The 27276-nt window shown below is 35.7% G+C and overlaps 2 protein-coding genes across 5 annotated transcripts; both read right to left on the reverse strand.

The window, feature by feature from the left end:
- Positions 1-163: 163 nt before the first annotated feature.
- Positions 164-8475, reverse strand: LOC113510135 (serine hydrolase-like protein). The gene is made up of 6 exons (XM_026893562.3): positions 8096-8475; positions 5808-5939; positions 3658-3795; positions 2851-3001; positions 1013-1141; positions 164-498 (listed from the first exon to the last, which is right to left on the reverse strand). Exons 1-6 carry the CDS (start codon positions 8151-8153, stop codon positions 198-200), a joined length of 909 nt encoding a protein of 302 aa, XP_026749363.1. The 5' UTR covers positions 8154-8475; the 3' UTR covers positions 164-197.
- Positions 8476-13329: 4854 nt separating this feature from the next.
- On the reverse strand, positions 13330-25595 carry LOC113510161 (serine hydrolase-like protein). Of its 4 annotated transcripts, XM_052898372.1 has the most exons (7): positions 25126-25590; positions 23329-23409; positions 21338-21469; positions 19273-19410; positions 18008-18161; positions 16160-16303; positions 13330-14133 (listed from the first exon to the last, which is right to left on the reverse strand). In XM_052898372.1, exons 3-7 carry the CDS (start codon positions 21429-21431, stop codon positions 13827-13829), a joined length of 837 nt encoding a protein of 278 aa, XP_052754332.1. In that variant the 5' UTR covers positions 21432-21469; positions 23329-23409; positions 25126-25590; the 3' UTR covers positions 13330-13826. The 4 variants fall into 4 exon arrangements, with proteins under 4 accessions (XP_052754332.1, XP_026749408.1, XP_052754342.1 ...); XM_026893607.3 differs by lacking the exon at positions 23329-23409; XM_026893609.3 differs by lacking the exon at positions 23329-23409 and having other exon boundaries at positions 13928-14133; positions 16213-16303; positions 25126-25594.
- Between the last annotated feature and the right edge of the window lie 1681 nt (positions 25596-27276).

The raw sequence follows: 27276 nt of genomic DNA on the forward strand, positions 1-27276 counted from the left end.
AATTTTGGAAAACATTTTATGGTAGGCCCTCAGGAACTCTTTTAGGCCGAAAGCTCGTGGCATTTTGCTCGCTCTACCATCCTATTGTTACGTCAGTAATTCCAACTTACCACAACTGGCCATCCGCTTACTTGTCAAAAATTACAGAAAAAAAATAACTCTATTCTTTTCACTATGCCCTTTATTTCTAAAATACATCACAATTTTGACTTAACCGTAGTACAATTTAAAAAGTCGGTTATCTGATGCACTACTTCTCGCGGACTAGTGATGTGCACATCATGTTTGCCTTCCACGTAGACGTTTCGGTGTACACTATTTGGTTCCGTATATGTTTTTAACAGTTTATTAGCTATTTCCACCATGACCGGTGTGAGATTGTGTTTCGTGGCGTTCACCACGAGGGTGGGGGGCGGGTTCGATGTGATCACGTGTTCTAACGTGTACTCTGGCAGCCAGGTGCCGTACACACGACGCATGGCTGATTGGAATGTCATTCTGGAATTAAAATATATTATTTATTTATTTATCAAGTTCTAACAAAGACTATCTCATTGGACAGCGTGTACCACCGGTGGCCCGCACTAGACTGCCTTTTCTGGCGGCGCGTACCACCGGTGGTATGTATTCGATGATGAAGCGTAGCATCAATAAGAGCGCCGCCTCGCAGCAAAAAACATTAAAGTCAGCCCCCGCGTGAACGTGTTAAAGGAGAACGTATAGAAGTGAGTATGTAGCGCAAGAATGAATTAATAATATAACAATGAAATGAATAATAATGGAATGGCCGCCCTGCCTGCGCTAACGGTATACACTGGCGGGGCACCAGAGGGATGATAGGTGAGGATGAAAGGGCAGGTCAGTTAGCCTATCGTGATAAATACACCTGGAATCCAACACGACGGTATCCAGAGAGGACCACGTACTACGTCATCTCCTATCTTCCCCCTCCCCCCTATATATTTATTTGCTACTTGTCTAGCAGGCCCAAAGGTTTAGATAAAGAACTCACTTGTACAGTCCATAGTCAGTTGGCACTAAACACCTGGCCAACAAGTGCTCTGTCTGCTCCTTGGTGAGGCTCCGCGCCTTCATCATGGCGGCGACAGCTTGCTCGTATTTGTAGAGTTTTGCATCATTTCTAAGAAATATATTAAATTCATTAACTTAGGTATCTTACACCAAAAAGTCCTTTAAAATATGAGAGTCATAATGTCATACATGTCGAGGTAAAAAAGAACAGACTCAACTTTTTTTTATCTATGGTCTTGTCTCTATGAAAAATGTCTGCTTTATGGTTATTTGTCTTTGATGAGAACTCGGTATTTGCTGTATTAATTTGAATGTCTGAGAATAAAGAAACAATTTATATCATATTAGAAACACGTAAAAAAGAATTAAAAAAGTGTTTTTATTATTAAAAATACACATTATGTTAATACAAGTAAATAAAAATTTCAAATTACGAATGCTGATATCCCAGCTAATGGAGTGTGTTTTTTTTTAATGGAATGGTAAGGAGGGGGGATTGTTAGTAACGCGAACAATACGTCCCATTGCTAGAAATATACCCTGTCATGTCGACCTTCAACCATTAAAAAAATCCCTGCTGCACTAACAGTATATGCTGGTGGGGCACCAGTGAGGAATGATAGGGGCGAATAAAAGCAGGTCAAGTTGGTTGGTCGATGGTTTGATAGTACAGAACCTGACAGGGTATATTACTACCAATGGGACTGGTAGTTCGCATTACTTATCTCTTCCCCCCAATGGAAAATTAATTTAATAAAATAAGTGTGTATGTGTGCGTGAGTGCGTGCGGGCGTGAGTGCATGCGTGAGTGCATGCGGGCGTGCGTGCGTGCGTGCGGGCGGGCGTAAGTGCGTGCGTGCGGGGTCAGGCGGGCGACCGGGCGTGCGTGCGTGCGTGCGTGCGTGCGTGCGTGCGTGGGTGCGTGCGTGCGTGCGTGTGTGTGTGTGTGTGTGTGTGTGTGTGTGTGTGTGTGTGTGTGTGTGTGTGTGTGTGTGTGTGTACGTTTTCCAAAAATAAATAAATAAATAAGATGGAAAATATAATAAAAGTTAAAAGCTTGGAAATTTATATTCGAGATCGGCGTATAAAAAAAAATGGAAAATGATAACCGCTGCATATAGACAGGAACAGCACCATGTATATTATACTCACGTTAGATCTTGGACGGGCGTGTTATGTTAACGTAGACAATCTATACTAGGATCGATCAATATTATATATTGATTGATTTTTTAACATAGTATTATAATTTTGTTATTATTAGTTGAATAAATAGTTGGTGTAATGTTAAGTCACTTACACGTATGTAGATATTAAATGTAATGTATCTTGTACCCAATAATAATTTTGCATGCTTTAGACTATAAGCCGAACATTTGTACTTCACAATGGATAAATGATCTAATCTAATCTAATCTAAGATTATGGTGAAGAGCTTAAGTAATAATAATAATAAATAAATGTAATCTTTATTTCAAAAAGTGGATTACAAAATTGATTAACAACGGTCCCCATATGGGTCGAGCCTGTATCTGGGGAACCTACTAACTATTAACATGGATATATATAATTTTAATATAAATATATATAATAATTTGTGTGTGTATGTGTGTGCGTGTGCGTGTGCGCGTGTGCGTGTGCGTGTGCGTGCGTGTGCGTGTGCGTGTGCGTGCGTGCGTGTGCGTGTGCGTGTGCGTATGCGTGTGCGTGTGCGTGTGAGTGTGAGTGTGCGTGTACGTGTGCGTGTGCGTGTGTGTGTGTGTGTGTTGTGTGCTCGCATTTCAATAAATATTTTAGAGTTGAAGTCTCCTTACTTACTTATTATATATGTCATAATATTCTTGGTAGTTCGACTTGTACCACAGGCCTAAATCGTAAATTACATAATACTGGTTCCCAACGGGCACTGCGGGGTCAATGATGATCATCCGCTCGACTTTACCAGGAAACGCGTGGTGATAGTAAATTCCTGGAAAGATTTAATTAAATAGTATTAATAAATAAATTAATTCTAAAGTTAACTGTTCACCGTTGAACATAGGCCTCCCACTTGGGGTCTTCTGCCAGTAAATCTATACTTATAATAAATCTGTAGAGAGGTCAATTCTGTACATCAAATATATTTCCAAAATAACTATCAGGGGGTGATTAGTGATCGATACTGATGCCAAAAATGCAATCAGTACAATTTTTGTCTTTCTGTCTGTCTGTATGTTCGTTATAGAAACAAAAACTACTCAACGGACTTTAACGAAACTTGGTACAATTATTCTTCATACTCCCGGACAGGTTACAGTATACTTTTCATCACGCTACGATCAATAGGAGCAGAGCAGTGAAGGGAAATGTTGGGGAAACGGGAGAAGTTACTCCATTTTTAAGCTTCCATCGCGTGTGCTGTCTTAATGGCCATTTTTAAAATGTAAAAATGTCCACCCGTGCGACGCCGGGACGGGCCGCCAGTAAACAACTAAATCAAGACAAGTTTAATTCAAGTAATCTAATTTATAAGGTAATGCTTATAAATTTGATTAAAAAAATACGCGCGGATGTTTAAGAGAGACGCTGCTGTCCATCTATCATCTGTCTATGCCGGAACCGACACGCACGCACGCACTTACGCACCACTAATAAATCCCATAGAATGTGACACAAAAATGAACGTCTTCCATCCCATGTGGTCGACTATCCGTCGAATAACCTCCGTCAACAGGGTCTGCGTCACGAGGGGTCCACTTTGTACGTGGTCAGATTTGCCGTGACCTGAAAAACAATGCGTTTCATTCAGTGGCGAAACAAATATAATATAAAAATAGTTAATTTCTAAGTAAATGATATAATTGTCTTTAAACATAGGTAGAACCCTGCTCCCTAAATTGGTAAAATTCTCCCTTATAGGGGAGGTCTATGTTCACCAATGGACAGTTAATATCATAAAATCAACACCATACTCGACTGGGGGGAAAGGGATTGTTAGTAATGGAGACTAAAAATCCCATTGCTAGCAATATACCCAACCAGGTCGACCTCCTCGCGGTTCTCCCTGGAAACTATCATGATTAATTCCTGATGAATTCATCATGATGGGCTAACTGGCCTGTTTTCATTCTCATCTATCACCCTTCACTGGTGCTCCGCCAGCGTATGCCGTTAGCGCAGGCGGGGTTACCATTCCATTTTCATCCAACAAAAAACAAAAAAAACTATACTCGACTATTAATAATAAATATTTATCCGTGATAAGATTTCTAATAAACAATTAAAATATTAAAGAAAAACAATTTTATTTAGCTAATCAGCTATTAATGTCATTAATTTATCACTCGCTATCATTTTTTTATTTATGCTCAAAACAAGGCCGTTAGGTTTAGGCATAAATTAAATTCCTTTCGCATTACGCATTATATTAAAAAAAAAAAAAAAACCGACCACGTGCAAGTCGAACTCCCTCACTGAGGATTCCACACAAATTAGGTGTGGGTAGGGGGGAAAGGGATTGTTAGTAATGGAGACTGAGAATCCCATTGCTAGCAATATACCCAACCAAGTCGCTCTCCTCGCGGTTCCCCCTGGAAACTATCATGGTTAATTCCTGATGAATTCATCACGATGGGCTAACTGGCCTGTTTTCATTCTCATCGATCACCCTTCACTGGTGCACCGCCAGCGTATCCCGTTAGCGCGGGCGGGGTTACCATACCATTTTCATCCAACAATACTAAAGCCATCCCTCGCCCATAAATTCCCTTAGTCGCGTCTTACGATACTCACAGGATAAGAGGTAGCCAATTCTATGCCGGGACCACACAGCGAGACGATTCTGGAGTATAAAATTATATTTTCCCTAGTCATTCCACAAAGAATTATTAGTCATGAAAATCATCATGGTTCGATGCACGATATAATATATCTCTGTGCCAAATTTCATTTAAAACATATTGATAAGAAAATATCATATAAAACTCACGCTTATCTAAATAAACCCAATAGCCTTGTTAACATAATTCTGTAAGATAATCATAAATTTCACTAGTTAATTATCATTTCCGCAATTTTTTGCATTTAGAAGACTCAATTCAATACACTGGATAATAAATCTAATATATAAAATTCTTGTGTCGCGGTGTTTGTTACTAAACTCCTTTGAAACCGCTTTATCGATATTTATGAAATTTTGTGTGCATATCGGGTCGGTCTGAGAATCGGCCAACATCTATTTTTCATACGCCTCAATGATAAGAGTGACCTACCTCATTTTTTTTTTTATATTTTTTTACTTAATTTATTTTTTATTGTACACAAATGTTTTTTTTTTATTTTATTTTATTATGATTAAGCATTGAAAAATACATACATCTTCAAATTTTCATGCTTTTACGATCAGCCCCTGTTTTTTTATCGCGATTTTTATATGCCGCAATAGGATTGCAAGATGGCGATCGAATATAATAATTGTAGTACGATAAATTTTCATGTATAGTTCTCGAAATAATGTATATGGTAAAACAACGTTTACCGAGTCAGCTAGTAAATAAATAAAAAACTATAACCAAAACTAAAAAAAAAAAAACAAACTCTGAATACAAAATTATGGCAATTGACAATGACAGTATCATTATAAAAAAAAAAAATTAAAAAAAAACAACGTGACACGTCAGTTTCGTAGCTGTTTAAATACATGTGTCAAGATTTAATGAAAGTTGGCTTCGGTATAGATGGAATTTATCTGTCTAAATAGTCTAAGACTAGGAATTAAGCCCAATGAAGCAACTCACCAGGGAAGTCGAAGCTGACGTAGTAATACGTGTCGGGCATGTGATCGACTAGACGTGAGAAGGTGGCCGCCGTGTCCAGGTAGCCGTGCACCAGCAGCATCGGCGGCTTGCTGCTCTCGCCCCACGATATCACTGGGTGGACAAAAGAGAAATATTAGTTCATTCAAGTGTAATTTTGAGTGATATTATTTAATATAATGCATATATTGATATACTACCAGAGGGAGAGTTTGTACAAAAGTCGATTGCTTGGGTACCTCTGTCCCATTCGTGTTTCAACCGTGAAGCAGTTGTGTTTGCATGGCTGTGTTTCGGTTTGAAGGGTGGGATATGGCGTGAATTTACTGGGTACAGAGGAATAACACCTGAGTCCTCAGGAATGGCAACGCGTGGGGGGTATCATGGGCGAAACAGAATACTCTGTTATGTCCACGGTACTGCTCGTGTCTATAGGCGACGGTTACCACTCTCCATCAGGTGGGCCGTCAGCTTGTTTGCCATTCTAAGTTGTATAAAAAAAATACATATATTGGGTTTCTCTGGACCTTGATGGCAAATAAATAGTTTTTGGTTATTGGCCATTTCGAATATCTACTTGTACTTGTAATGGCGAATAAATAATTTATCTATCCATTTTTTTTAATAGATAACAATTAAATGGTAACTCCGTCTGCGCCAACGGTATAAATTGGCGGGGCACCAGTAAGGGATGATAGGTGAGGATGAAAGGGCATGTCAGTTAGCCCATCGTGGTGAACGCTACTAGAATTAACCACGATAGTTTTCAAGGGGAACCGCGTGGAGGTCAACCCGATACGGTATATTACTAGCAATGGATCAGTTAGATTCCATTACTAACAATCCCTTTCCCCCTCTATTTATTTCGATCGAGTTCTATCTATGTGTGTACTTAAATTCCGGTGTAGGTATATTTTACCCAAATAGGCTATCTACAAGTAAACGTTTTGTTTTTCTATTACTAGTATCACCTGATGGACAACCGCGTCCCTCTTAAAATATCTCTAAAAGTCTAATTGCGGTTACCACTACTAGCAACGCACCTTTACAAATGACAATAAAAAAAATTGTGTGCCACAAGTAAATGGACCTCAGTTGTACCGAACCAATTTTGACAACATTTCAAAGCAAATACTTTGAGATAAAAAAAAGTTTTTTTTTTTTAATCTGTTTATAACATGCGGCAATAAACATAAAAAAATACGACCAGAGAGAAAGATTCGATTGTTTGTTTGTATTGGATAAATTGTAAAAACTGCTCAATGTATTTTAAAAATTCTTTAGTAAGCTACAGTATCAGTAAATAATTTAGGTTGTATATTATTTTCTGTATATCCATATCATGCCGGGGTGAATCGGTAGTAATTCATAAAGATGTCGCGTTTTTATCGTTTTGCGCATGCGTATGCTGTTGCCTAGCAACGAGCGCGTGTTGCGTTTTAATTTCAAATATTTAATATTGTAAATGGTTTCTTATATAACTCTGTGATTATTTCTATACGTATATATATACACATACATATAAGCATAATTCCATAGCTATACATACGTGAAGAGACAGTGGAGTTTTATAAATGTCTTCTTGTTTGACACCATGATTTTAATTTTGTATTTTGCTAAAAACTACACTGCAAGCATATTCAATTTAATAGTCAGTTGGAATTGGATAGCTAAACCATGCCACTAAAAAAGGTAATTAATTTTTAAATGTGGATTGTGGATTCCACTAGATATTCTCTTAAAAGATTATATTGAATATTAATTCAAGTTATTGCTTGGAGTTTTTTTTATGCAACTTAAAATGGCTGTGTTTCGGTGTGAAGGGTGGGATATGGCAGTGAATTTACAGGGTACAGAGGAATAACACCTGAGTCCTCAGAAATGGCAACGCATGGTGGTATCATGGAATGGATGAAATAGTATACTCTGTTATGTCCATGGTACTGCACATGTCTATAGGCGATGGTTACCATTTTCCATCAGGAGTTCAGTTCAGGAGTCAGGAGTTCTCACTTTAACAGTGCGGTCTTTGGAGTCCAATGCTGCAAAAACCCTTCAAATCATCCCTAAGGGCCAACGAAGTGGTGGAGCAGTGGGCACAACTAATACTACCACCATACCTTCACGTGCATTTTCAGTGACAGATTGCCATTTGTAACGTTTTTGTAAATTTAACAAATAATCCTTGAATCAGGCCCACCAGAAATAAATAATCATAAAAAAAATTGGTAATAAATTTGACGCATAGATTAAGCATTGACAACACTCACTTGCCACTTTCCCCCACGGCATTTCCACGTACCACTCCTTAGTCACTTTATTTGTCATGATTAAAAAAAAACAGTCAAGACAGTTCACTTTAAAAAAAAAAAACAATTTCACCTTCTCACATCAAAAGTAGGTACTTATAATACTTGCACTATGCACCATAGACTTAACTTAAAAAAAAAAAGTATAAAACAACACTGCTGTACGGAAAAAAAAATAAACGTTCTTATTTTGTTTTACATATTTCTGTATAATAAATATAATGTGTATTTTAAAATAAAATAAATTATTATTTAATGTTTTATTTAAATTACTTTTTCTATATTATTGTTATGTGTTTACTTATAAAATAAGTGAACAACGCAGCGTATTATTTGATAATGGCATTGATACTGCTAATTTTGGCTGATTTTAAATTATGATTAATTTTATATCTACGCGTTACATACACGCGAAGATATTATTATTATTGCTTACAAAGTGCGAAGGTCAAGTGTAGGTCGGGTTTATAGTTGTGGAGTTCCGTAGCGTATTTATCTTATACTAGTGACCTTTTCCGGTTTGGCACGGTTTTTTTGTTTAAATAAAATATACCCCGTGTTACTTGATGATAGTGTAGTTTTCTGTAGAAAAAAGAAAGTTTATCTAATACAGGGTATCTCGAAGGTCATGGATCAAATGGAGTCACGCCCTATCGTAAAAAAAAACAAACAAAAATTAAGTAACAGTTACAAAGTATTGGTAATTATAAATATTTAATAACATTGTACATTCCACAGAATAATTTCGCTTTGCTTCTTTTTTAATTTCAGAATTCTTTTTCTTTGGCTTTCCGGTGAAAATACTTATTTAAAATTGGCCTATTTTAAAAAAAAACCTTTTTATAAAAAAATTCAATTCGAATAATTTTTAGTATGAAGTTTGAAGGAAGCCTTTTTAAAAAACATGTACTACACAAGTTTGGTACATTATTATATAAACTTCTACGTTTCACGACGATTCTAAAAATGTACAGGGCCTCCGTGAGTTGGAATGAGTCACCCGGCGTTGCTATCTCATTCTATCTCATGGACTCGCTAGCGATGTCGATTCCATCGACGAATTCGCTTGCCACTTGTCTAGAGGCCCTGAGGGCCTACCATGAAATGTTTTTCGAAATTTCGGAGCCAAACGAAACACAAATTTGATGTTAAAATTACATAATACATGCCGTTTGGAAATATTAAAAATGTTAAAATATTGTTCCTTTTGACTTTTACGATAGGATGTATGACGAACGAAATGTTAAACTCCATTTATTGGTCCGATTTTGGTATAAACAAAAACACAAAATTGAGTCCGAAATTTCGGAATTTCATTTCATGGTAGACCCGCTGTAATGTAATTTAAAATAAATACAAACGTCACTTTTAAATGACATTTCTAAAATAAGAGAAAACATGACGGTAAGTACAATTCAATTTGCCCATGTTTTAATAATGAAACACAAGTGATTAGTATTTAATTTTCGTTTATTTTTTCAAGAAGCGTTGTGATGCGATGTGGCTGCAGCATGATGGAGCTCCTTTTTTTATACCATTGAGGTGGCAAACGAGCGTACGGCCCCCTGATGGTAAGCGGTTACCGTAGCCTATGAACGCCTGCAATACAAGAGATATTACGCGCGCGTTGCCGACCCTGAAGAAACCTGTTTCACCCCCGTTCTGAAGAACACCATGCTGTAGTCTTTTAGGAAAACCTCCTTGTCATTTTTCTCGCATTGTGACGTAAATGAGTAAATAAATAAATTTGATAATTGTCTTGATCATTCCCAATATTGTATATTAATAAATTATACTCGGTCATTCAATAGATTTATTTTATGTTATTTTTTTCTTTCTCAGTAATAAAGTGTTACGGATCCCTAAAATGAAGAAAAGATAATATGTCAGCACAATATAGTTGAGAATCATAACTAAGATAAGATTGTGCCATACTGTATAAGGTTCACGTTATTATTCGCTATATATATTAACATACTTGTAACCTGTGGCCGAAACACCACACAAACATCATCCATTGCTTATCTATGACTAACATTATTATAAATAAACTAGTTGACCCCGTAAACGTTGTTTTACCACTTATTGCGAAATATAAAAATCGCGATTAAAATACAGGGGTTGATCGTGAAACGATGAAAATTTAAAGTTGTGTGTATTTTTCAATGCTAAATCATATAATAATAAAATAAAAATGGAAAAATTTATTAAAAAAGTAAAAAAAAAATTTTTGGGGAAGGTCACCCTTATCATTGAGAGGTATGAAAAATAGATGTTGGCTGATTCTCAGACCTACCCGATGTGCACACGAAATTTCATAAAAATCGGTAAAGCCGTTTCGAAAGAGTTTGGTAACAAACACCGTGACACGAGAATTTTATGTTATATATAAGATATTTTTAGCAAGTTTTTGTTTTTTAAGTTTTTGCTCAAACCATTTTTGTACTTTTATAATAATAAGAAACCTGTTATTAGCCTTAATATTTTAAATATTTGTATGTAAATCTTAACTGTAACGCCGTTGGTTTCTAATAAATAAATTTAAAAAAATCTACTATAGGTAGTAGGTTCATTATTTTAAAATTTACTAGTGGTCGTTCCATGGTCGAAATTCGACCATAACTGTCAAACGATAAATATAATAATTTATTATGTTTATCGTTTGACGTTCAGTGAGACTATAGACAGACATATTTGACATTATTTTACCATATACGATTGCTTTACGCTTCAACATATCTGATGGAGACTATAGACAAATAATATTAACAGACAAACAATATTAATCTATTCTCAATTTGACCATAGACTTTAATAACTTATATATAAAAAAAAAAAAAACCAAGTTTACTTTAATTTGATTGTGTCTGGATAATTTTTTAATGTCCATTGCAGAAAGAAAAAGCATAGCTGTCAAATTTGTTGTTTTAACCATTTTTTCCTTTAATTTTAAACATGAATTATATCACTTTGATTATATGACTTCGATTTAACAAAAAAAAAATGCAAAGAAGTGTTAATTATTGGCAAAGAATTTGTATGAAGATACTTTATCTATTAAACTAAGTTTACAGTACATAATAATTTACTGTGTACTTTAGACATATTTATATATATATAAATATATTCGTTTGAAACTTCGTATGCGTGGACTTTGGAAGTAGGTACTCGCGTCTAGACAGCGTGTTCTAACAATACATACCTTAGCAGGTTAACTCTTGAATCTAATATCAATATAGGTTTCATAGGGGAAAGGGATTGTTAGTAATGGGATCTAATAGTTCCATTGCTAGCAATGTACCCTCATCAGGTCGACCTCCACGCGGTTCCCCATGGAAATTACCGTGGTTAATTCTTACGGAATTCTTCACGATGGGCTAACTGACCTGTTTTCACCCTCATCTATCACTAATCACTGGTGCCCCGCCAGCGTATACCGATAGCGCAGACGGGGTTACCATTCCATTTTCACCCATTAAAAAAAAACAATATAGGGGGGAAGGAAAGGGGTTGTTAGCAATGGAGTTAGACAGTCCCATTGCTACAGCCCTATTAGGTTGGGTTGAAAGGGATTGTTTGTAATGGAGACTGAGAATCCTATTGCTAACAATATACCCAACCAGGTCGACCTCCTCGCGGTTCTCCCTGAAAACTATCATGGTTAATTCCTGATGAATTCATCATGATGGGCTAACTGGCCTGTTTTCATTCTCATCTATCACACTTCACTGGTGCTCCGCCAGCGTATCTCGTTAGCGCAGGCGGGGTTACCATATCATTTTCACTCATCAAAAAAACCCCTAAATTGTGTGAGGCTCTTGTCTTATCCAAATTAAACTATGGTGATGTAGTGTATGGCCCCTGCTTGTTGTCTAGAACTGAACGACTGATCCAGAGAGTGCAAAATGCATGTACCCGGTTTTGCTATCACATTCCTCCGCGCCATCACGTTACTCCTTTCTTAAACAATGCCGGTATCATGAAAATGTTTTCACGTAGGAAGTTGCATCTTGCATGTTTAGTGTTTAATATAATAAATACAGGTAAACCTCAATACCTTTACGATAAATTATCGTGGGCGCAAGAGCATAGTATATATAATTTAAGAGTAGCTTCTATACGTTTAAAGGTACCACGACATAGAACTGCAAGTTTTCAGAGAGGGTTCAAATATGCAGCTTCCAAGATCTGGAATGACCTCCCGCCTCCCATACGAAATTTAAAAACAACTTATACTTTTAAAAATTATGCTAAAAACTATTATTTAAATCTACAAAAAGCATGTAACTCCTTGTGATTGCATAACATTGCTGCTTCGTTGTATAATGTAGTGTTGTTGTATTGTTATTGTATTATTGTTGTACATATCTATATGGGTATATCTTGTCAGTTAAGTGTATGTATGTGTGTATATGTATGTGTATGTGTGTATACATACACACACAGTGTATGTATGTATATGTAGGTATGTATATGTGTATATGTAGGTATATATATGTATATATATATATATATATATATATATATATATATATATATATATATATATATATATATATATATATATATATATATATATATATATATATATATATATATATATATATATATATATATATATATATATATATATGCGTATGTTTGCTGTCGTCGTTCGTAATGTCACGTATGGGCACCACAGAATATCAGCGCTGTAGCAATTAAATTGCTGCAGCACATGCTGAGTGGTGACCATGTTGGCAATAATAAATGTAAAGTTTTTTTTTTTAATTCATAATGTATGTAACTTTTTGTTGTTGTCAATAAATGTTTTCTTTCTTTCTTTCTTTCTAAATATTAAGTCGACCTCCACGTGGTACCGTACGACCTTCCCTGGAAACCATCGTGAACAATTCTTGTTGAATTCGTCACGATGGGCTAACTGACCTGCTTCATCCTCACCTATCATCCTTCACTGGTGCCCCGCCGGTGTATACCGATAGCGCGGGTGGGGTTACCATTCCATTATCATCCATTAAAAAAAAATCAATATCAATCCAGTCTATTGCTAATGACCATTTTGTACTGCATGCATAAAACAACAGTTAGGAATTAGCTTATAATTGGGATCGGTTTACAATAGTTTGCATTGACAAGTTGCATCAATATGCATCTATCAGAACAATATGGATAGTGATAAGATCCAATACTATATCTTAACATAAAATATTTTTATTCTAAAACCATAAAGTAACAATGTAAATTTTGTATATGGAAACACTGATTAATGTAGCATTGTAACACGGCGATCTGTTTCCGTTCGGGCTTCCTCCATCAACTTTCATACGGGTCACTGTGAATTTCTCATTCTTGTAAAATAATTAATTAAAATTTGATAGGGTTATACGGCCGTATAACGTTTTCTGTACACTAGTTTGCTATGAATTTAGAGAAATAGTAACTGATGGTGTATCTTTCGTCTTCTTTTTACTAATTATACTTGCATAAGAAGAAAGGAGACAACCATATGATTTACAGTTTTTATTTTATCATTTCTTCTGTGTAATTTCTTGTTTAAAGGTTAGACAGTCTCTCTAATCTGTCTCTGAAACTGGTCGAACGCGTCACGCGGTCGTAGTTTACAATGAAAAAAAAAAAAAAAACATTAGATTCGAACGTTTCCCGCCATTTTTGTCATATGTCAAATTTGTCATCATAATTTCGATTTGGCCGCAATAGGTCGCTTTAAAAACTCGATTATATGAGATGCTACACCTTGGGGATTGGTGATGTGCACATCGTGTTTACCCTCCGCGTAAACGTTTTGATGTACATTGGATGGTTCCGTATATATTTTCATTAATTTCTTTGCGAATTTCTCCAAATCTGGGGTGAGCATGTGTTTTGTGGCGTTTATGATGATGGCAGGAGGCGGATTCGATTTAATTACGTAGTCCAATGCGTATTCAGGTAACCAAGTGGAGTAGATCGTACGCATAGTGGCCGATTGGAATGTCATCCTGCAATGAAAATATATACACAGATGTTATACATGTAAAATAAAGAGACTACATTGTGTAGTCAAGATTATTTGCCGGAGGTGGAGATAAAGTTTTTTTTTATCTTTTTTATTTAGCGGCTTTTATAAGGATATGTCGGCCTCATCGTGCCCTAATTTTATAAAATACCTCACATACTTAAAACATTGATACATAAATAAATAATACATAATATCTATGTAGTCTATTTTAATAAAGGGAATTATTGATACAAAAATATAGTAATTAAAGATTTCGCCATTCCGGAGTGTGGCTCTGCGTATATATTTGAAAACAAACCAATCTCCCGTCTATTGAGACTATATTTCTGTATCAATACTTGCCTTTGAGTTTCGTATTTCGTACATTCGGATATCATATGCTGAACATCATCCAATGTGATTAAAAGTTGCATATGCACTCTTTGACGTGGCTCAGGGAAGCTTCGCAGCTTTGCTTCATGGGGATGTGCACCAGTCTATTATCTGGTGGGCATGGCCCAGAGCCTCCATAGGTCCCATAGACGTAATTAAGGGGGGGGGGGGCTTAATTACGCCTATGGTGCCTATTGTGCATTGAAAAAACAATGGTTGACTAGATCGTATACCCTTTAAAATAGAATTATCATCAATCAATACATATAATAAAATCGTAACTGGTCGCTGTCTGTAGATCATGGAAGATATATAAGGAAAACTATTATAGGTAATAGACTATATATATACTATTATAGGGGGGCTTTAAGAATGCAATAGAATGCAAATCAATTATTTTTAGAGTTTCTGTCTGTTTGTCTGTTTATTTGTGCATGTTAATCTCAGAAAAGGCTTAACCAATTTGAATGTGGCTTTCATTAACGCCTTGCGGTTTCCCCGCTTAACATTTAGCAATACCAATGTAAAGAATCACATATAAAATGCTATAAAAAATCGGTCAGTTTTAATTGCTTGAAACTTTTTTTTTATTATATGTATTGATTTTCGAAAATTCTGTCTACTCGTGTAAAGCCGTGTCGGATTATTAGTAGTTGCTTTGCTAACCAACATGCCAATTTCATAATTTAATCAAAAGACCAATAAAGTCATACTTGTCTAGCTCGCTCTAACATATGTTTTAATATTTTATCTTTTATTATATTGCCAACTATATACTTATAATCTAACGGTTAAATTCATATTTCTGAGATAAACAACGGGACAAAGACAAAATATGCAAGTTATGAATTAATTCATAATAGTAAATTTTGCTGTATGGACTACACTCTTTGCCTCTCCAATTTAAACTAATTTTAAAACAACAATTGCAATTTTAGTTCCGAAATTGCTCTGCAGAGGCGGCACCAACAAAATATCAAATTAAATTAGACATCAAAGTAGTGCAATATTCGATTACCGCAACTATTTAGCTATTTACTTTTACAGAGCAGTGTTTTTAAATTTTTTTTATGACACGACCTCCCTTAGTATGAAAAAATATTTTTCGAATCCACGACTTATTTTTTTTTTATTTGTATTAACGTATAAATATTTTAATTATTATTATTCTCAATAAATCTATCTTTATAACATTGTTTTACTTTTTTACTGAGGTAATTAGACCTTCAGAAGGTCACAACCTACACGTTGAAAAAGACTGTTCTAGAGAATCACGTCAGCTTAATTCCTTTATAATAAAGTATCATCACACGAACCACATCATACCAGACGGAGACTTTGTACAAAAGTCGTTTGCTTGAGCACCTCTGTCCCATTCATGTTTTAACCGTGAAGCAGTTGTGTTTGCATGGCTGTGTTTCGGTTACAAGGGTGGGATATGGCGTGAATTTACAGGGTACAGAGGAATAACACCTGTGTCCTCAAGAATGGCAACGCATGGGGGGTATCATGGACGAAACAATATACTCTGTTATATCCATGATACTGCTTATGTCTATAGGCGACGGTTGCCACTTTCCATTAGGTGAGCTGTCAGTTTGTTTGCCATATATATTGCATATCTACAATCTGACCTGTATAATCCATTATCAGCCGGCACTAAACATCTGGTCAGCAAGTGTTCTACCTGCTCCCTGGTGAGGCTCCGCGCTTTCATCATGGCGGCGACAGCTTGCTCATATGTGTACAATTTGCTGGCATTCTTCATATTTTTATAGCTAGAAGAGAGAAAATACTTATATTTGAAACTTATATATTTCGTTTTTTTTCGTGTTGTTTTTGCTATTGAGCGTAGATTTTTTTTTTTTACAACACAGGGGGCAATCGAGCATGCGGCTCACCTGATGGTAAGTGACTACCGCCACCCATGATCACCCTCAACACCAGCGGCATTGCAGGTGTGCTGCCGGCCAAGATTTTGTAAATCCTATTAATACTCGTATACTAAATACAAAAGTTTATAACGTTGGATGGATAAATGTTTGTTACTCTTTCACGCAAAAACTACTAAACGGATTTGAATGAAATTTAGTACACAAGTAGATTATATCATATTTTAGCATACAATATATTTTATATACTGATTAACGCTATATGTATATATATATATATATATATATATGATTTAGCTATAGATATATATGGTTGTGTTTTTTTTTGATGGGTGAAAATGGTATGGTAACCCCGTCTGCGCTAACGGGATACGCTGGCGGATCACCAGTGAAGGGTGATAGATGAGAATGAAAACAGGCCAGTTAGTCCATCATGATGAATTCATCAGGAATTAACCATGATAGTTTCCAGGGGGAACCGCGAGGAAAACGACCTGGTTGGGGATATTGCTAGCAATGGGATTCTCAGTCTCCATTACTAACAATCCCTTTCCCCCCTATATAATTGTATTAGTATCTATGTAATGATGCGTCATCTACCCTTTACCTTTTTCTCAATGTCCTCTACCCAAAGGTCGTCTGGAAGAGATTGCTTAGCGATAAGGCCACCTTTTGTATCACTTCTCATTAAAATCAACTGTATTTATTATTTTTATAAATGGTGCAATAAAGTGTAAATAAATAAATAACGCAAATAAAGCCGCGGGATACAGCTAGTACTTACATAATTGTAAGAATACGGGATATCCAACAAAACTCATTAATAATTCACCTCCCTCTTGGGAAGGTTTTGCCAGTAGTTGCCACGCTTGACAGGCGAATTGGCAACCGCAATTGAGCTTTAGAGATGTTTTAAAAGGGACTCTGCTGCCCCTTAGTCGCCTCTTACGACACCCACGGAAAAGAGAAGAGGTGGCCCATACTATACCGGGCACATACGGCCAACTTCAGTGGCGTAACGATGGGGTGGCAGGGCTGGCAAAATGCCACGGGCCCCCGACCCAAAAGGGCCCCGGCTCAAGAGGCCGCGAGCTCAGAAGTATTATTTATTACATCGTATCTGAGTACTTTATTTTACTTGAAAAGTTTTTTTTTTACTGATAGGGCCCCATCAAAAGAATTTGCCGCAGGCCTCAAATGGTATAGTTACGCCACTGGCCAACTTCTTACTAGGCGTAAGTTTAATAAATCTTTTTTTTTATACAACTTAGAATGGCAAACAAGCTGACGGCCCACCTGATGAAAAGTGGTGACCGTCGCCTATCGATATGAGCAGTACCATGGACATAACAGAGTATACTGTTTCGCCCATGATACCCCCCATGCGTTGCCATTCCTGAGGACTCAGGTGTTATTGCTCTGTACCCAGTAAATTCACGGGATATCCCACCCTTTAAACCGAAGCACAGCCATGCAAACACAACTGCTTCACGGTTGAAACACGAATGGGACAGAGGTACCCAAGCAATCGACTTTTGTACAAAGTCTCCCTCTGGTATAATTAATAAAATAAATAAATATTTAACTTACTTCTTGTGATAACTGTCATAGTAATATTGATAGTTAAATTTGAACCACCATTGGAAATTATGAGATACATTGTAATGGGCGCTCAGTGGTATCGTCGGGTCGATAGCAATCATGCGCTCGATTCTTCCGGGAAATGCATTATTGTAGCAGAGACCTGGAAATATAATAAATAAATAAATATATATGTATTCTTTATTGCACTTGTTAGTGCATTTATAAATATTGTGAGCAAGGGTGGACTTATCTCTGACAGAGATCTCTTCCAGTCAACCCAGTACAATAAGAAAGCATATTGTACTATACTTGTATATACTCACGACTTAAAATGTAGCAGCCTTTTATTAGCATTTGTCGACTGTGTTGTGTGCGTTTTTTTTTTTTAATTTTTTTGTGTTGAGGGATATAATGGGCGACACAGTATCTTCAATATGATACTGTTCGTTTCTATAGGCGACGGTTGCCATTTTCCATTGCGTGAGCCGTCAGCTTATTTGACATTTTAAGGTGCATAAAAAAAACTGTCGGCCCACCTGATGGAAAGTGGTAACCGTCATTCTAAACAACGAATTATTATATGAGAAATTGCTTCATATAATTGATTATGGATTAATCTATTGGGTTATTTTATTAATTTGTGATCTATATTAACTATTGATACGATATTTCTAATTAAATAGATAAAAGAGTTTTAAAAATGTTGATATTTGCTGATTAAATTAAACATCTATTTTTTTTTAATAAAAACAAAAAAGAAATACTAGGAATTGAAGACAATGGGGCTGGCGGGGAAGTTTAGTTCTTTTGCCTTCCTTAATAATAGAGAAAATATAACCAGAAATACACCATTTTTTAATGTTGCCAGTACTTAGATTAAACATTTTTCCAGACCAAGTCGATTTTTTAAATGTAAATTGTAAAATATTTTTTTCTGATATTATATAAATACACATAAGTATGTTCGTATTGGTTTCGTTAGTTCGTACAAATTAATATAATGTATGATATTCGAAACGAAAACATCCTCATATCAGCCTTTAAAAGTCCACTGCTGAATATAAACCTTCATCTTGGGGGGTTTTGCCAGTAGTGGTCACGCTTGGCAGACGGATTGGCAACCGCATATAGGTTTTTGGAGATCTTTTAATAGGGACTCTGCTACCCATCCCTCGCACTCTCTTAGTCGCTTCTTACGACACCTACAGGAAAGGAAGGGGTGGCCTATTCTACGCCGGGACCACACGGCAATAGTAATCATTACCACTCACCAATAACGAATGCCATGGAATGCGCCAAGAAAATGAAGCTCTCCCATCCCATGTGGTCCACTATTCGCCTTACGACCTCCACCAGCAAGGTCTGTGTAGATGGAGGTGCTACCGGTAAATATTCAGATTTGCCGTGTCCTGGAAAATATGTATTTCTCAAACATGCTTGGAAATGTGAGCATTATTTAGGCAATCTCCTTCGAGATAGATCAAAATTGCCGTACTGGCCAGATACATGCGGGCAGCGGCCGGCAAAAGTTGTATGAAAATCCTGTCGTGTTTTGCGGCCAGATAAATTACTATATAAACTCATATCTGTCCTGTAATTTAAAACTTCGAAACATGGCTACTAAGGAGGTAACTAATAAAAGGTTTTATTTAAATTTCGAACTGACTTGCAAATAGAAAGCTGTTTATTGAAAAAAAAACATAGGAACATTATGACATACTAACTTTTTACTCCTATATGTGCGACCTTATACATTCCCAAAGAGGGTTGACGTCAGGCAGGCGACCGGTCGTAAAACTATAAGCCAAATCTTTTTGTAATATGGATAGAAAAACATATTACGCCGACCCCATATAATAATTGGCATACGGGTAGGAAGAAAAAGAAGTTGTGTGACCTTTGGTGCTCTGTTTGTGTTTGTGAGGGAACATCTTCAGTAGCGATCCGGCTGGAGGGGTATTATACTCCTCGGTTGAAACCTTGTAAATATTTTTAGTCACACATTTTTAATTCTTTGGCTTTTGGAGATATATGCCATGTTATTGTAGACGTAGACAATCTTTATAATTAAATATATTATGTATGTATATCAAATTATTTATTTATTCATTAGTACAAATATGTGTACATGGCGGACTTAATGCTAAAAGCATTCTCTCCCAGTCAACCGTAGGGAAGTGTCAGAATACTTGAATGCGGTACTAGTAATAATTGATATACATACATACTAAAATTTACATATATAAACAAGTAAAATTATAGAAAATAAAAAAAAAAGAAATTTCTAAATCAGTTTACAACTGTCGGAGTCATGGGGTAACAAACATAAAAAAAATATATTCGTACAATTATAACTTTGAAACGTCTGAACAGATAAAAAATATAAAGTATAGCTAAGAGCCATCTTGATCACGTTAGCTTTTATCATCATCACCATCTTCCTAACAATGTCAGTTTGTCATAATTTTAAAACAGCAATAAAAAAACACTTAAACTTTTTAAAGTCAGTATTAAAAAAAAGGTATATTTGTATTTTTATGTGGCAACATTATTCTGTTTCCCGCCTTTTTTCTCTACGGCGCGCCGTAGAGAAAAAAGAAAAAAAACGACAGACGCCGCGGCGTCTGTCGTTTTTTTTCTTTTTTCTCTACCTATTACTATTTTATAAAGCTTTTAGACATTGCAGTATTGCAGCAGGCGTTGTGACAAAGAGTTACGTAAAGTTTTGTTACGTTAGTTTAAATATATAAGAAGAGAAGTGATTTTTGTGTGCATTGCACATTTTTAATACTCTAAAATTATAATACATTTTTAATGACGTTTCACGAATACGTATTTATCATATAATATTTTTGTTTATAGGCTCTTATCCTACTGCTGGGCACGGATCCCCTCCCCTTTCTCTCCGTCCTTAAGAGGAGAATATTAGTAGTAATAGGTACTTATTTCTGTACCTATTATTTAGCGTGTGTAAGCTGTCAACCTTATATTATAGAGAATTATAGATAGAATGTCTCCATACAAAAGCTTAGAGATAAGCAAATAGTTATGAGTGTTCCCTTTATAACTTCCATATTTATCTTATAATTTTTGCATCTTTTTAATGCGTAAAAACTAATTTTATTTAATTAATAATTACATATAGATACGTCAAGGTACATTTTGTGCGTAAGTATATAGAACATTGCTAAAAAAACGAGTCAGCTAATTTGACAATTAACTGACAAAAAGTTGGCCCGTTTTAGAGGCTTCATGCTCTATCTATGTAATCTATCAACATAGTTAAAATAAGATTAATTGTATTTATTCCTAAGGTGATAAGGGCTGTGTTCTCACCAGGGAAGTCGAAGCTGACGTAGTAGTATGTGTCAGGCATATGTTCCAGCAGACGTGTGAAGGTGGCCGCCGTGTCCATATAGCCGTGCACCATGAGTATTGGCGGCTTGCTGCTCTCGCCCCATGATATCACTGCGGAAACAGGCATAATAATGCTGGTACCATAAAAAAACAAAACAAGTAGTAATAAATCTCCTTTGTAGTAGAGCAAAAGCCGAGGGAAGAACGATTGTTAGTAATGGGGATGTTTATCCCCATTAGTAGCAATATACCCTATCAGGTCTACCTTCACGCGGTTTCCCCTGGAAACCATCGTGATTAATTATTGTCAAATTTATCGAGATTGGCCAATTGACCTGCTTCATCCTCATTTATCATCTCTCACTAGTGGGAACCACTGGAAACCACGATGGTTTCCCGTAAGAACCGCGTGAAGGTCGACCTAATAAGGTGCATTGCTAGCAATGTGGCTGTTAGAACCAATGATTCCTTTCTCCCCAATCGATAGGGTTGTACAAAAGAGAGAGGGAGACTGTACAAAAGTCGATTGCTTGGGTACCTCTGTCCTATTCGTGTTTCTACCGTGATGCAGTTGTGTTTGCATGGCTGTGTTTCGGTTTGAAGGATGAGATATGGTGTGAATTTACAGGGTACAGAGGAATAACACCTGAGTCTTCAGAAATGGCAACGCATGGGGGGTATCATGGGCGAAACAGTATACACTGTGATGTCCATGGTACTGCTCATGTCTATAGGTAACGGTTACCACTTTCCATCAGGTGGGCCGTCAGCTTGCTTGCCATTCTAAGTTGTATAAAAAAAATCAGTAAATCAGTATTAATATGAGACATCTTTTTGGTATAAAAACGGAATGATAAACCTAAGCTTTAGGTTTAGGCCAGCGGAGAACCAGTAACATCTATCACAGGTGAGAATCAAATTAGATAAGTTATTTCATTGTGACGAGGTCAAGAGAAATTTCAAGAGGCACCGTATACCATAAAGTCCAAAGGAAGTCCACCTAATAGTTATATTGCTATTAAAACCCCTACTATTAATAAAACTCCTCCCCTCCTCCTGCTGCGACATCGATCTTTAAAAGCCATAGATTATATAAATAGAGTATGGATTGTCAAAAATCTTAGGCTATATGAATAGAGTGTCTTCGTACAAATGATTAGCCAAAAAAGGCCAACTTTATCTATGTATGCGTGAACAGGGTTACCATAATGTAAATTTTTAGCTTAGTATATGGGAGAATTTATACTGCAAATTGAAAAATAAAAACTATACAAAATTCTTATGAAACTTATTAGAAAGAAAAAAAAAATAAGATAAACAGTGCGTAATTATTTGTTTATCTTTACTGATTACTTTGATTATTTCTTAAAAGAGGCTTAAAATATGTTTTATTTTTCATATCATCCTTTTAATTTATATATGTAATTTGTTTTTTGTATGTATGTAATTGTAATTTGTAAAGCAATACTTGTGTTTTTTTATTATATTAGATAAAATAGTTCCCAATTAAAATTTAAAAAATCTACACGATCTGGTAAATTTTTAAATCCAATTAATTGCAACATTATAAAAAAAAGCGCGCTTGTCAAAATTTATTTAGCCAAACGTCAAATTAGTTAACTTTCTTTTAAAGGAAACAATAAAGAGTATCTATAGATAAAGAGTATCTATAAATTTTGAACCCTTTATGATACTCAATACAATACTGTATCCATGTCATAGACTTAGTATAACGTACTTATATAGGTACTTCATAATCTAAGATCCAAAACACTTATTGAACAAAGCCTATTACACACTAAACGATTACTCGAATGATCGTCTATTATCCACGGGCTCTCTCTTCACTCTTTAGTGGCCATGTATCGTTGGACCGAGTACATACATACATACATACATATCTGTCACGCCTGTCTCCCATTAGAGTAGGCAGAAACAATGGAACGCCAAATGCTTTGATTCAAACAAACCTCTTTCGCTTCTTCCGCATTCATCAATCTTTTCATACACGCTCGCCGGTTACGGGTACTTCTAATTTGGCCCTTCTTCACCTAGTACATTTAAATAAATATATATAATGTTAAAAGAGATTTAAAAGAGTAACTGTTGAGTTTCTTGCGGGCTCTTCTCAACAGATATCAACTTTCCGAATACTGTATTCGTAACAAAAATGATAATTTAAGTGCTTGTAAACAAGTCTGTTTAAATAAAGATGAATCTTATCAGAAACATAAATGTGAAATAAGAGCCAAGTTCAATATCATTAAGTATAATAAAATTATGAATATGCGTTGTTTCGACTCCGCCGGAAAAAGAATTAAGATCTATATGGGTATCAAGTACTTAATAGAAAATCTTAAAATTTATATGCGCATGCAAAACTAGCAAAAAAAAAAAGGCGAAACTCTGTTATATCCATGGTACTGCTCATGTCCGCATCCGAAATCTGAATCCGAAAGGATTATGTGCATTCGTCTATCAGAAGGGCCGTCAGTTTGTTTGCCATTCCAAGTAAAAAATTGCAATATTATAAAATTAATTTATAAACTTTTTTTTTATTTCTTAGTACCATGTTAAGGTTTTCTACAAAGAACTCGGCACTCAAATGGATCTTAATTTTTTTTCCGGCGGAGTCGGAACGAAACATTTATAAAATTAAACTTGACTTTCATTTCACATTGATATTTTTAATGAGATATCATGATTTTTATGTATAGAAATTATTAGTATTCATCATAAATACATTGTTATTTGGAAAATTACTTTATTTTTCTATGTTTACGCTGTACAGTTTTCTTCTTCGTGCTATTTCCCATACTTGTTTTTAACTGTTTAGCCACACCCCCGTTACCCTCTCACGCTGTACAATAGGATTGGCATGAATTCAGCCGGCGTAAAAACTAACCTCTACAGTATTAACTGTATAAGACGGGGGAAAAGGATTGTCAGTAATGCGGATTACCAGTCCCTTTACTAGCAATATACCCTGTCAGGTCGACCTCCATGCGGTCCCTTTGGTAAACATCGTGCTGAATTCCAGGTGTATTCATTACAATAGGCTAAATGGGGGGGGGGAGATTGTTAGTAGTGGGGTCAAATAGCCTCATTACCAGCAATATACTCTCTCAGGTCGACCTCCACGTGGTTCCCCCTGGAAACCATTGTGAACAATTCTTGTTGAATTCGTCACGATGAGCTAACTGACCTACTTCATCCTCACCTATCATCCTTCACTGGTGCCCCGCCGGTATATACCGATAGCGCGGGTGGGGTTACGATTCTATTATCACTTATTAAAAAAAATAGGCTAAATGATCTGCCTATTCATTATCAGCTATCATGCCTCACTGATGCTTTACCAGCGTATAGAGTTAGCTCATGTGAAGACCATCCATTAAAAAATAAAAAAATAAAAAATCTTCCCAATACAACATTGTAACAAAATTTTATTTTTATATTTACCTGCTTTCATACTTAATTACTTAACTTTAATACTTAATATGGATTCTAAGCAAGTTAAGGGTCTTTAATAACTGTGTTGAATTTCCTATATTATTTTAAATAGATTAAATAGGCTTCAAATTGTGAGGCAGTCAAAAGCAGTTTCAAATAGTTCGTGTAATATTACACTTGGCTGCTGCATCGCCAGTTCCTTTTTCTTTGAACTTGGCTGGACACGCTGCCACGTGTCTAGGTTCGAATTTGAACATATAATATAATTCTACTCATTTAAAAAAAAGTTAATAAAAAAAAAATACAACACTTACTGGCCACTTTCCCCCACGGCATTTGCATGAACCATTCCTTGGACACTTTATTCGTCATTATTAATTATAAAACAAAATAAAAAAAAAAAAACAACAATAAAACAAAAATTAACTTTTTAATATAACACTAATTCTCCTTCCTCCATTTGAGTACCTATTTATTATTGTCCGTTATAAATACCTATATATCATACATATCATTATCAGTCGATATGTATTTTTTTTAATTGCAATTAATAACAAAAAGTATGGTACACAAAACGCGGTGATACGCTGAGCAAATAAAAACTTTGCACTGTTACATAAAAAGTTTAAGGTAAATAACAATGTTCCATTTGTTTTACACGTTTCAATTATAAAATAGACATCGTAATAAACCGATTGACACGCGAACTACGCGAACATTTAACAAGTACTACAAATAAATTTGGCCATATTTATCTGCGCGGAAAAAACGTAGGTACCTACGCAGCGCAGTTAGAGACGACATATCAAGGTCAAACGAGCGTCTGACATTTTATTTGAAGTAAAATTTTAACAAGTGTCACAGAATAACTAGATGTGAATTTATTCTCAACTAACTGTGTCTCGCGGCTTCGTTCTTTTATTTTTTTAATACAGGAGCATGCGATTCACCTGATGTTTAGTGACTACCGCCGCCCATGATCATACGCCGCACCAGAGACAGAGAGAGAAGAGGAGAGATACATAAAGTATTCTATGGGTGAAATTAGAATTCATTCAAAAGTTCATTGAAATCTGTTTAATAGTTTTTGCGTGAAAGAGTAACAAACATACATCTGTTGATCGTAACATACTTTCACGTATTGAGGGGGTCAGGATTGTTAGTAATAATAAGTCGATCTCTACGTTGTTTTCCCTGGAATCCATCATGTTGAATTCCAGGTGTATTCACCACGATGGGCTAACCTGCCTTTTCATTCTCACCTATCATCCCTCACTGATGCCCGCCAGCGTATGCCATTAGCGCAGGTGGGGTTCTTTTTAATGAATGATAATGGAATGGTAACGTTGCCTACGCGGGGAGAAAGGGTTTGTTAGCCATTGAGTTTGACAGCCCCATTGCTAGCAATATGCTCTATTAGGTCGACCTCCACGTAGTTCTTTGTCAGCTAATTGTCAAATTAGCTGACCTTGAAAAACTTGACCTCTTTTTGAAACTCGATGCTCTATTTCTCGTTTGCCCTCTGTGTTGTAAAAAATAAAAATAAAAAAAAGTCTATATAATGGAAGGTAATCTACACTAATATTATAAAGAGAAAAGATTTATATTTTTGTGTGTATGTATGTTTGTAATGAATAAACTCAAAAACTACTTTGCTGATTTTAAAAATCCTTTCACCATTAGAAAGCTACATTCACCCTGAGTAACAGAGACTTATATTTATTGCTAGAAAACATTAGGGATCATTACTAAAACTTTAGTAACGTAACTCAAGGTGTAAAAAATGCTATAAAATATCTTTGGTCGCGTGCGCTGCGGAAACTATTGGCGATAGAACAAAAGTATGTTCTACAATATTGAAGAAAATTTCAATAACTACAAAAAACTTCGCAATACTATATGTCCAACTATTATCGTTATGTCACAATAACCACTTTTTAAAATGTTGTAAAAATGTCCACCCGTGTGAAGCCGGGACGGGCCGCTAGTATAATATAAGTGCACTAGATCTAGTATAGTATTATATTATCTGTGACTAGATTTTATATTTGATCTTTACAGAGATAACTGTGTAAATCGAATACATTTTGGTGCAATAGTTTTTACGTGATTTCATAACAAACATGCGTAAAATTTTTTTTTAATAAATATTGTTTTGACTTCTATTGCTCGGAGCATGGCCTCTCTTATCACTTTTTTAAATATCTTCTATGTATAAACAGCGTTTAGTTACAAATTTATCATATCTATTGCTCTTAGCAAGACCTCTTTATATATCTTCAATCGATTTTAGAAAGAAGGTTTTTTTTATACAACTTAGAATGGCAAACAAGCTGACGGCCCACCTGATAGAAAGTGGTAACCGTCGCCTATAGACATGAGCAGTACCACGAACATAACAGATTATACTGTTTCGCCCATGATACCCCCCATGCGTTGCCATTCCTGAGGACTCAGGTGTTATT

Source organism: Galleria mellonella, unplaced genomic scaffold, assembly GCF_026898425.1.
Source record: "Galleria mellonella isolate WM207_F2 unplaced genomic scaffold, CSIRO_AGI_GalMel_v1 utg121, whole genome shotgun sequence".
NCBI classification, from domain to species: Eukaryota; Metazoa; Arthropoda; class Insecta; order Lepidoptera; family Pyralidae; genus Galleria; species Galleria mellonella.

Coding starts and splice junctions, on each gene's coding strand:
- LOC113510135 (XM_026893562.3), bottom strand. CDS start 8,153: ATGACAAATAAAGTGACTAAGGAGTGGTACGTGGAAATGCCGTGGGGG. Junction 5,940..8,095: donor GCCGTGGGGGAAAGTGGCAA/GTGAGTGTTGTC, acceptor TTGTCCACCCAG/TGATATCGTGGGGCGAGAGC. Junction 1,142..2,850: donor TATTATGACATATATAATAA/GTAAGTAAGGAG, acceptor TATATTTCTTAG/AAATGATGCAAAACTCTACA.
- LOC113510161 (XM_026893607.3), bottom strand. CDS start 25,183: ATGACGAATAAAGTGTCCAAGGAATGGTTCATGCAAATGCCGTGGGGG. Junction 16,304..18,007: donor TATGACAGTTATCACAAGAA/GTAAGTTAAATA, acceptor TCTCTCTTCTAG/CTATAAAAATATGAAGAATG. Junction 14,134..16,159: donor GCTGATAATGGATTATACAG/GTCAGATTGTAG, acceptor TTTTCATTGCAG/GATGACATTCCAATCGGCCA.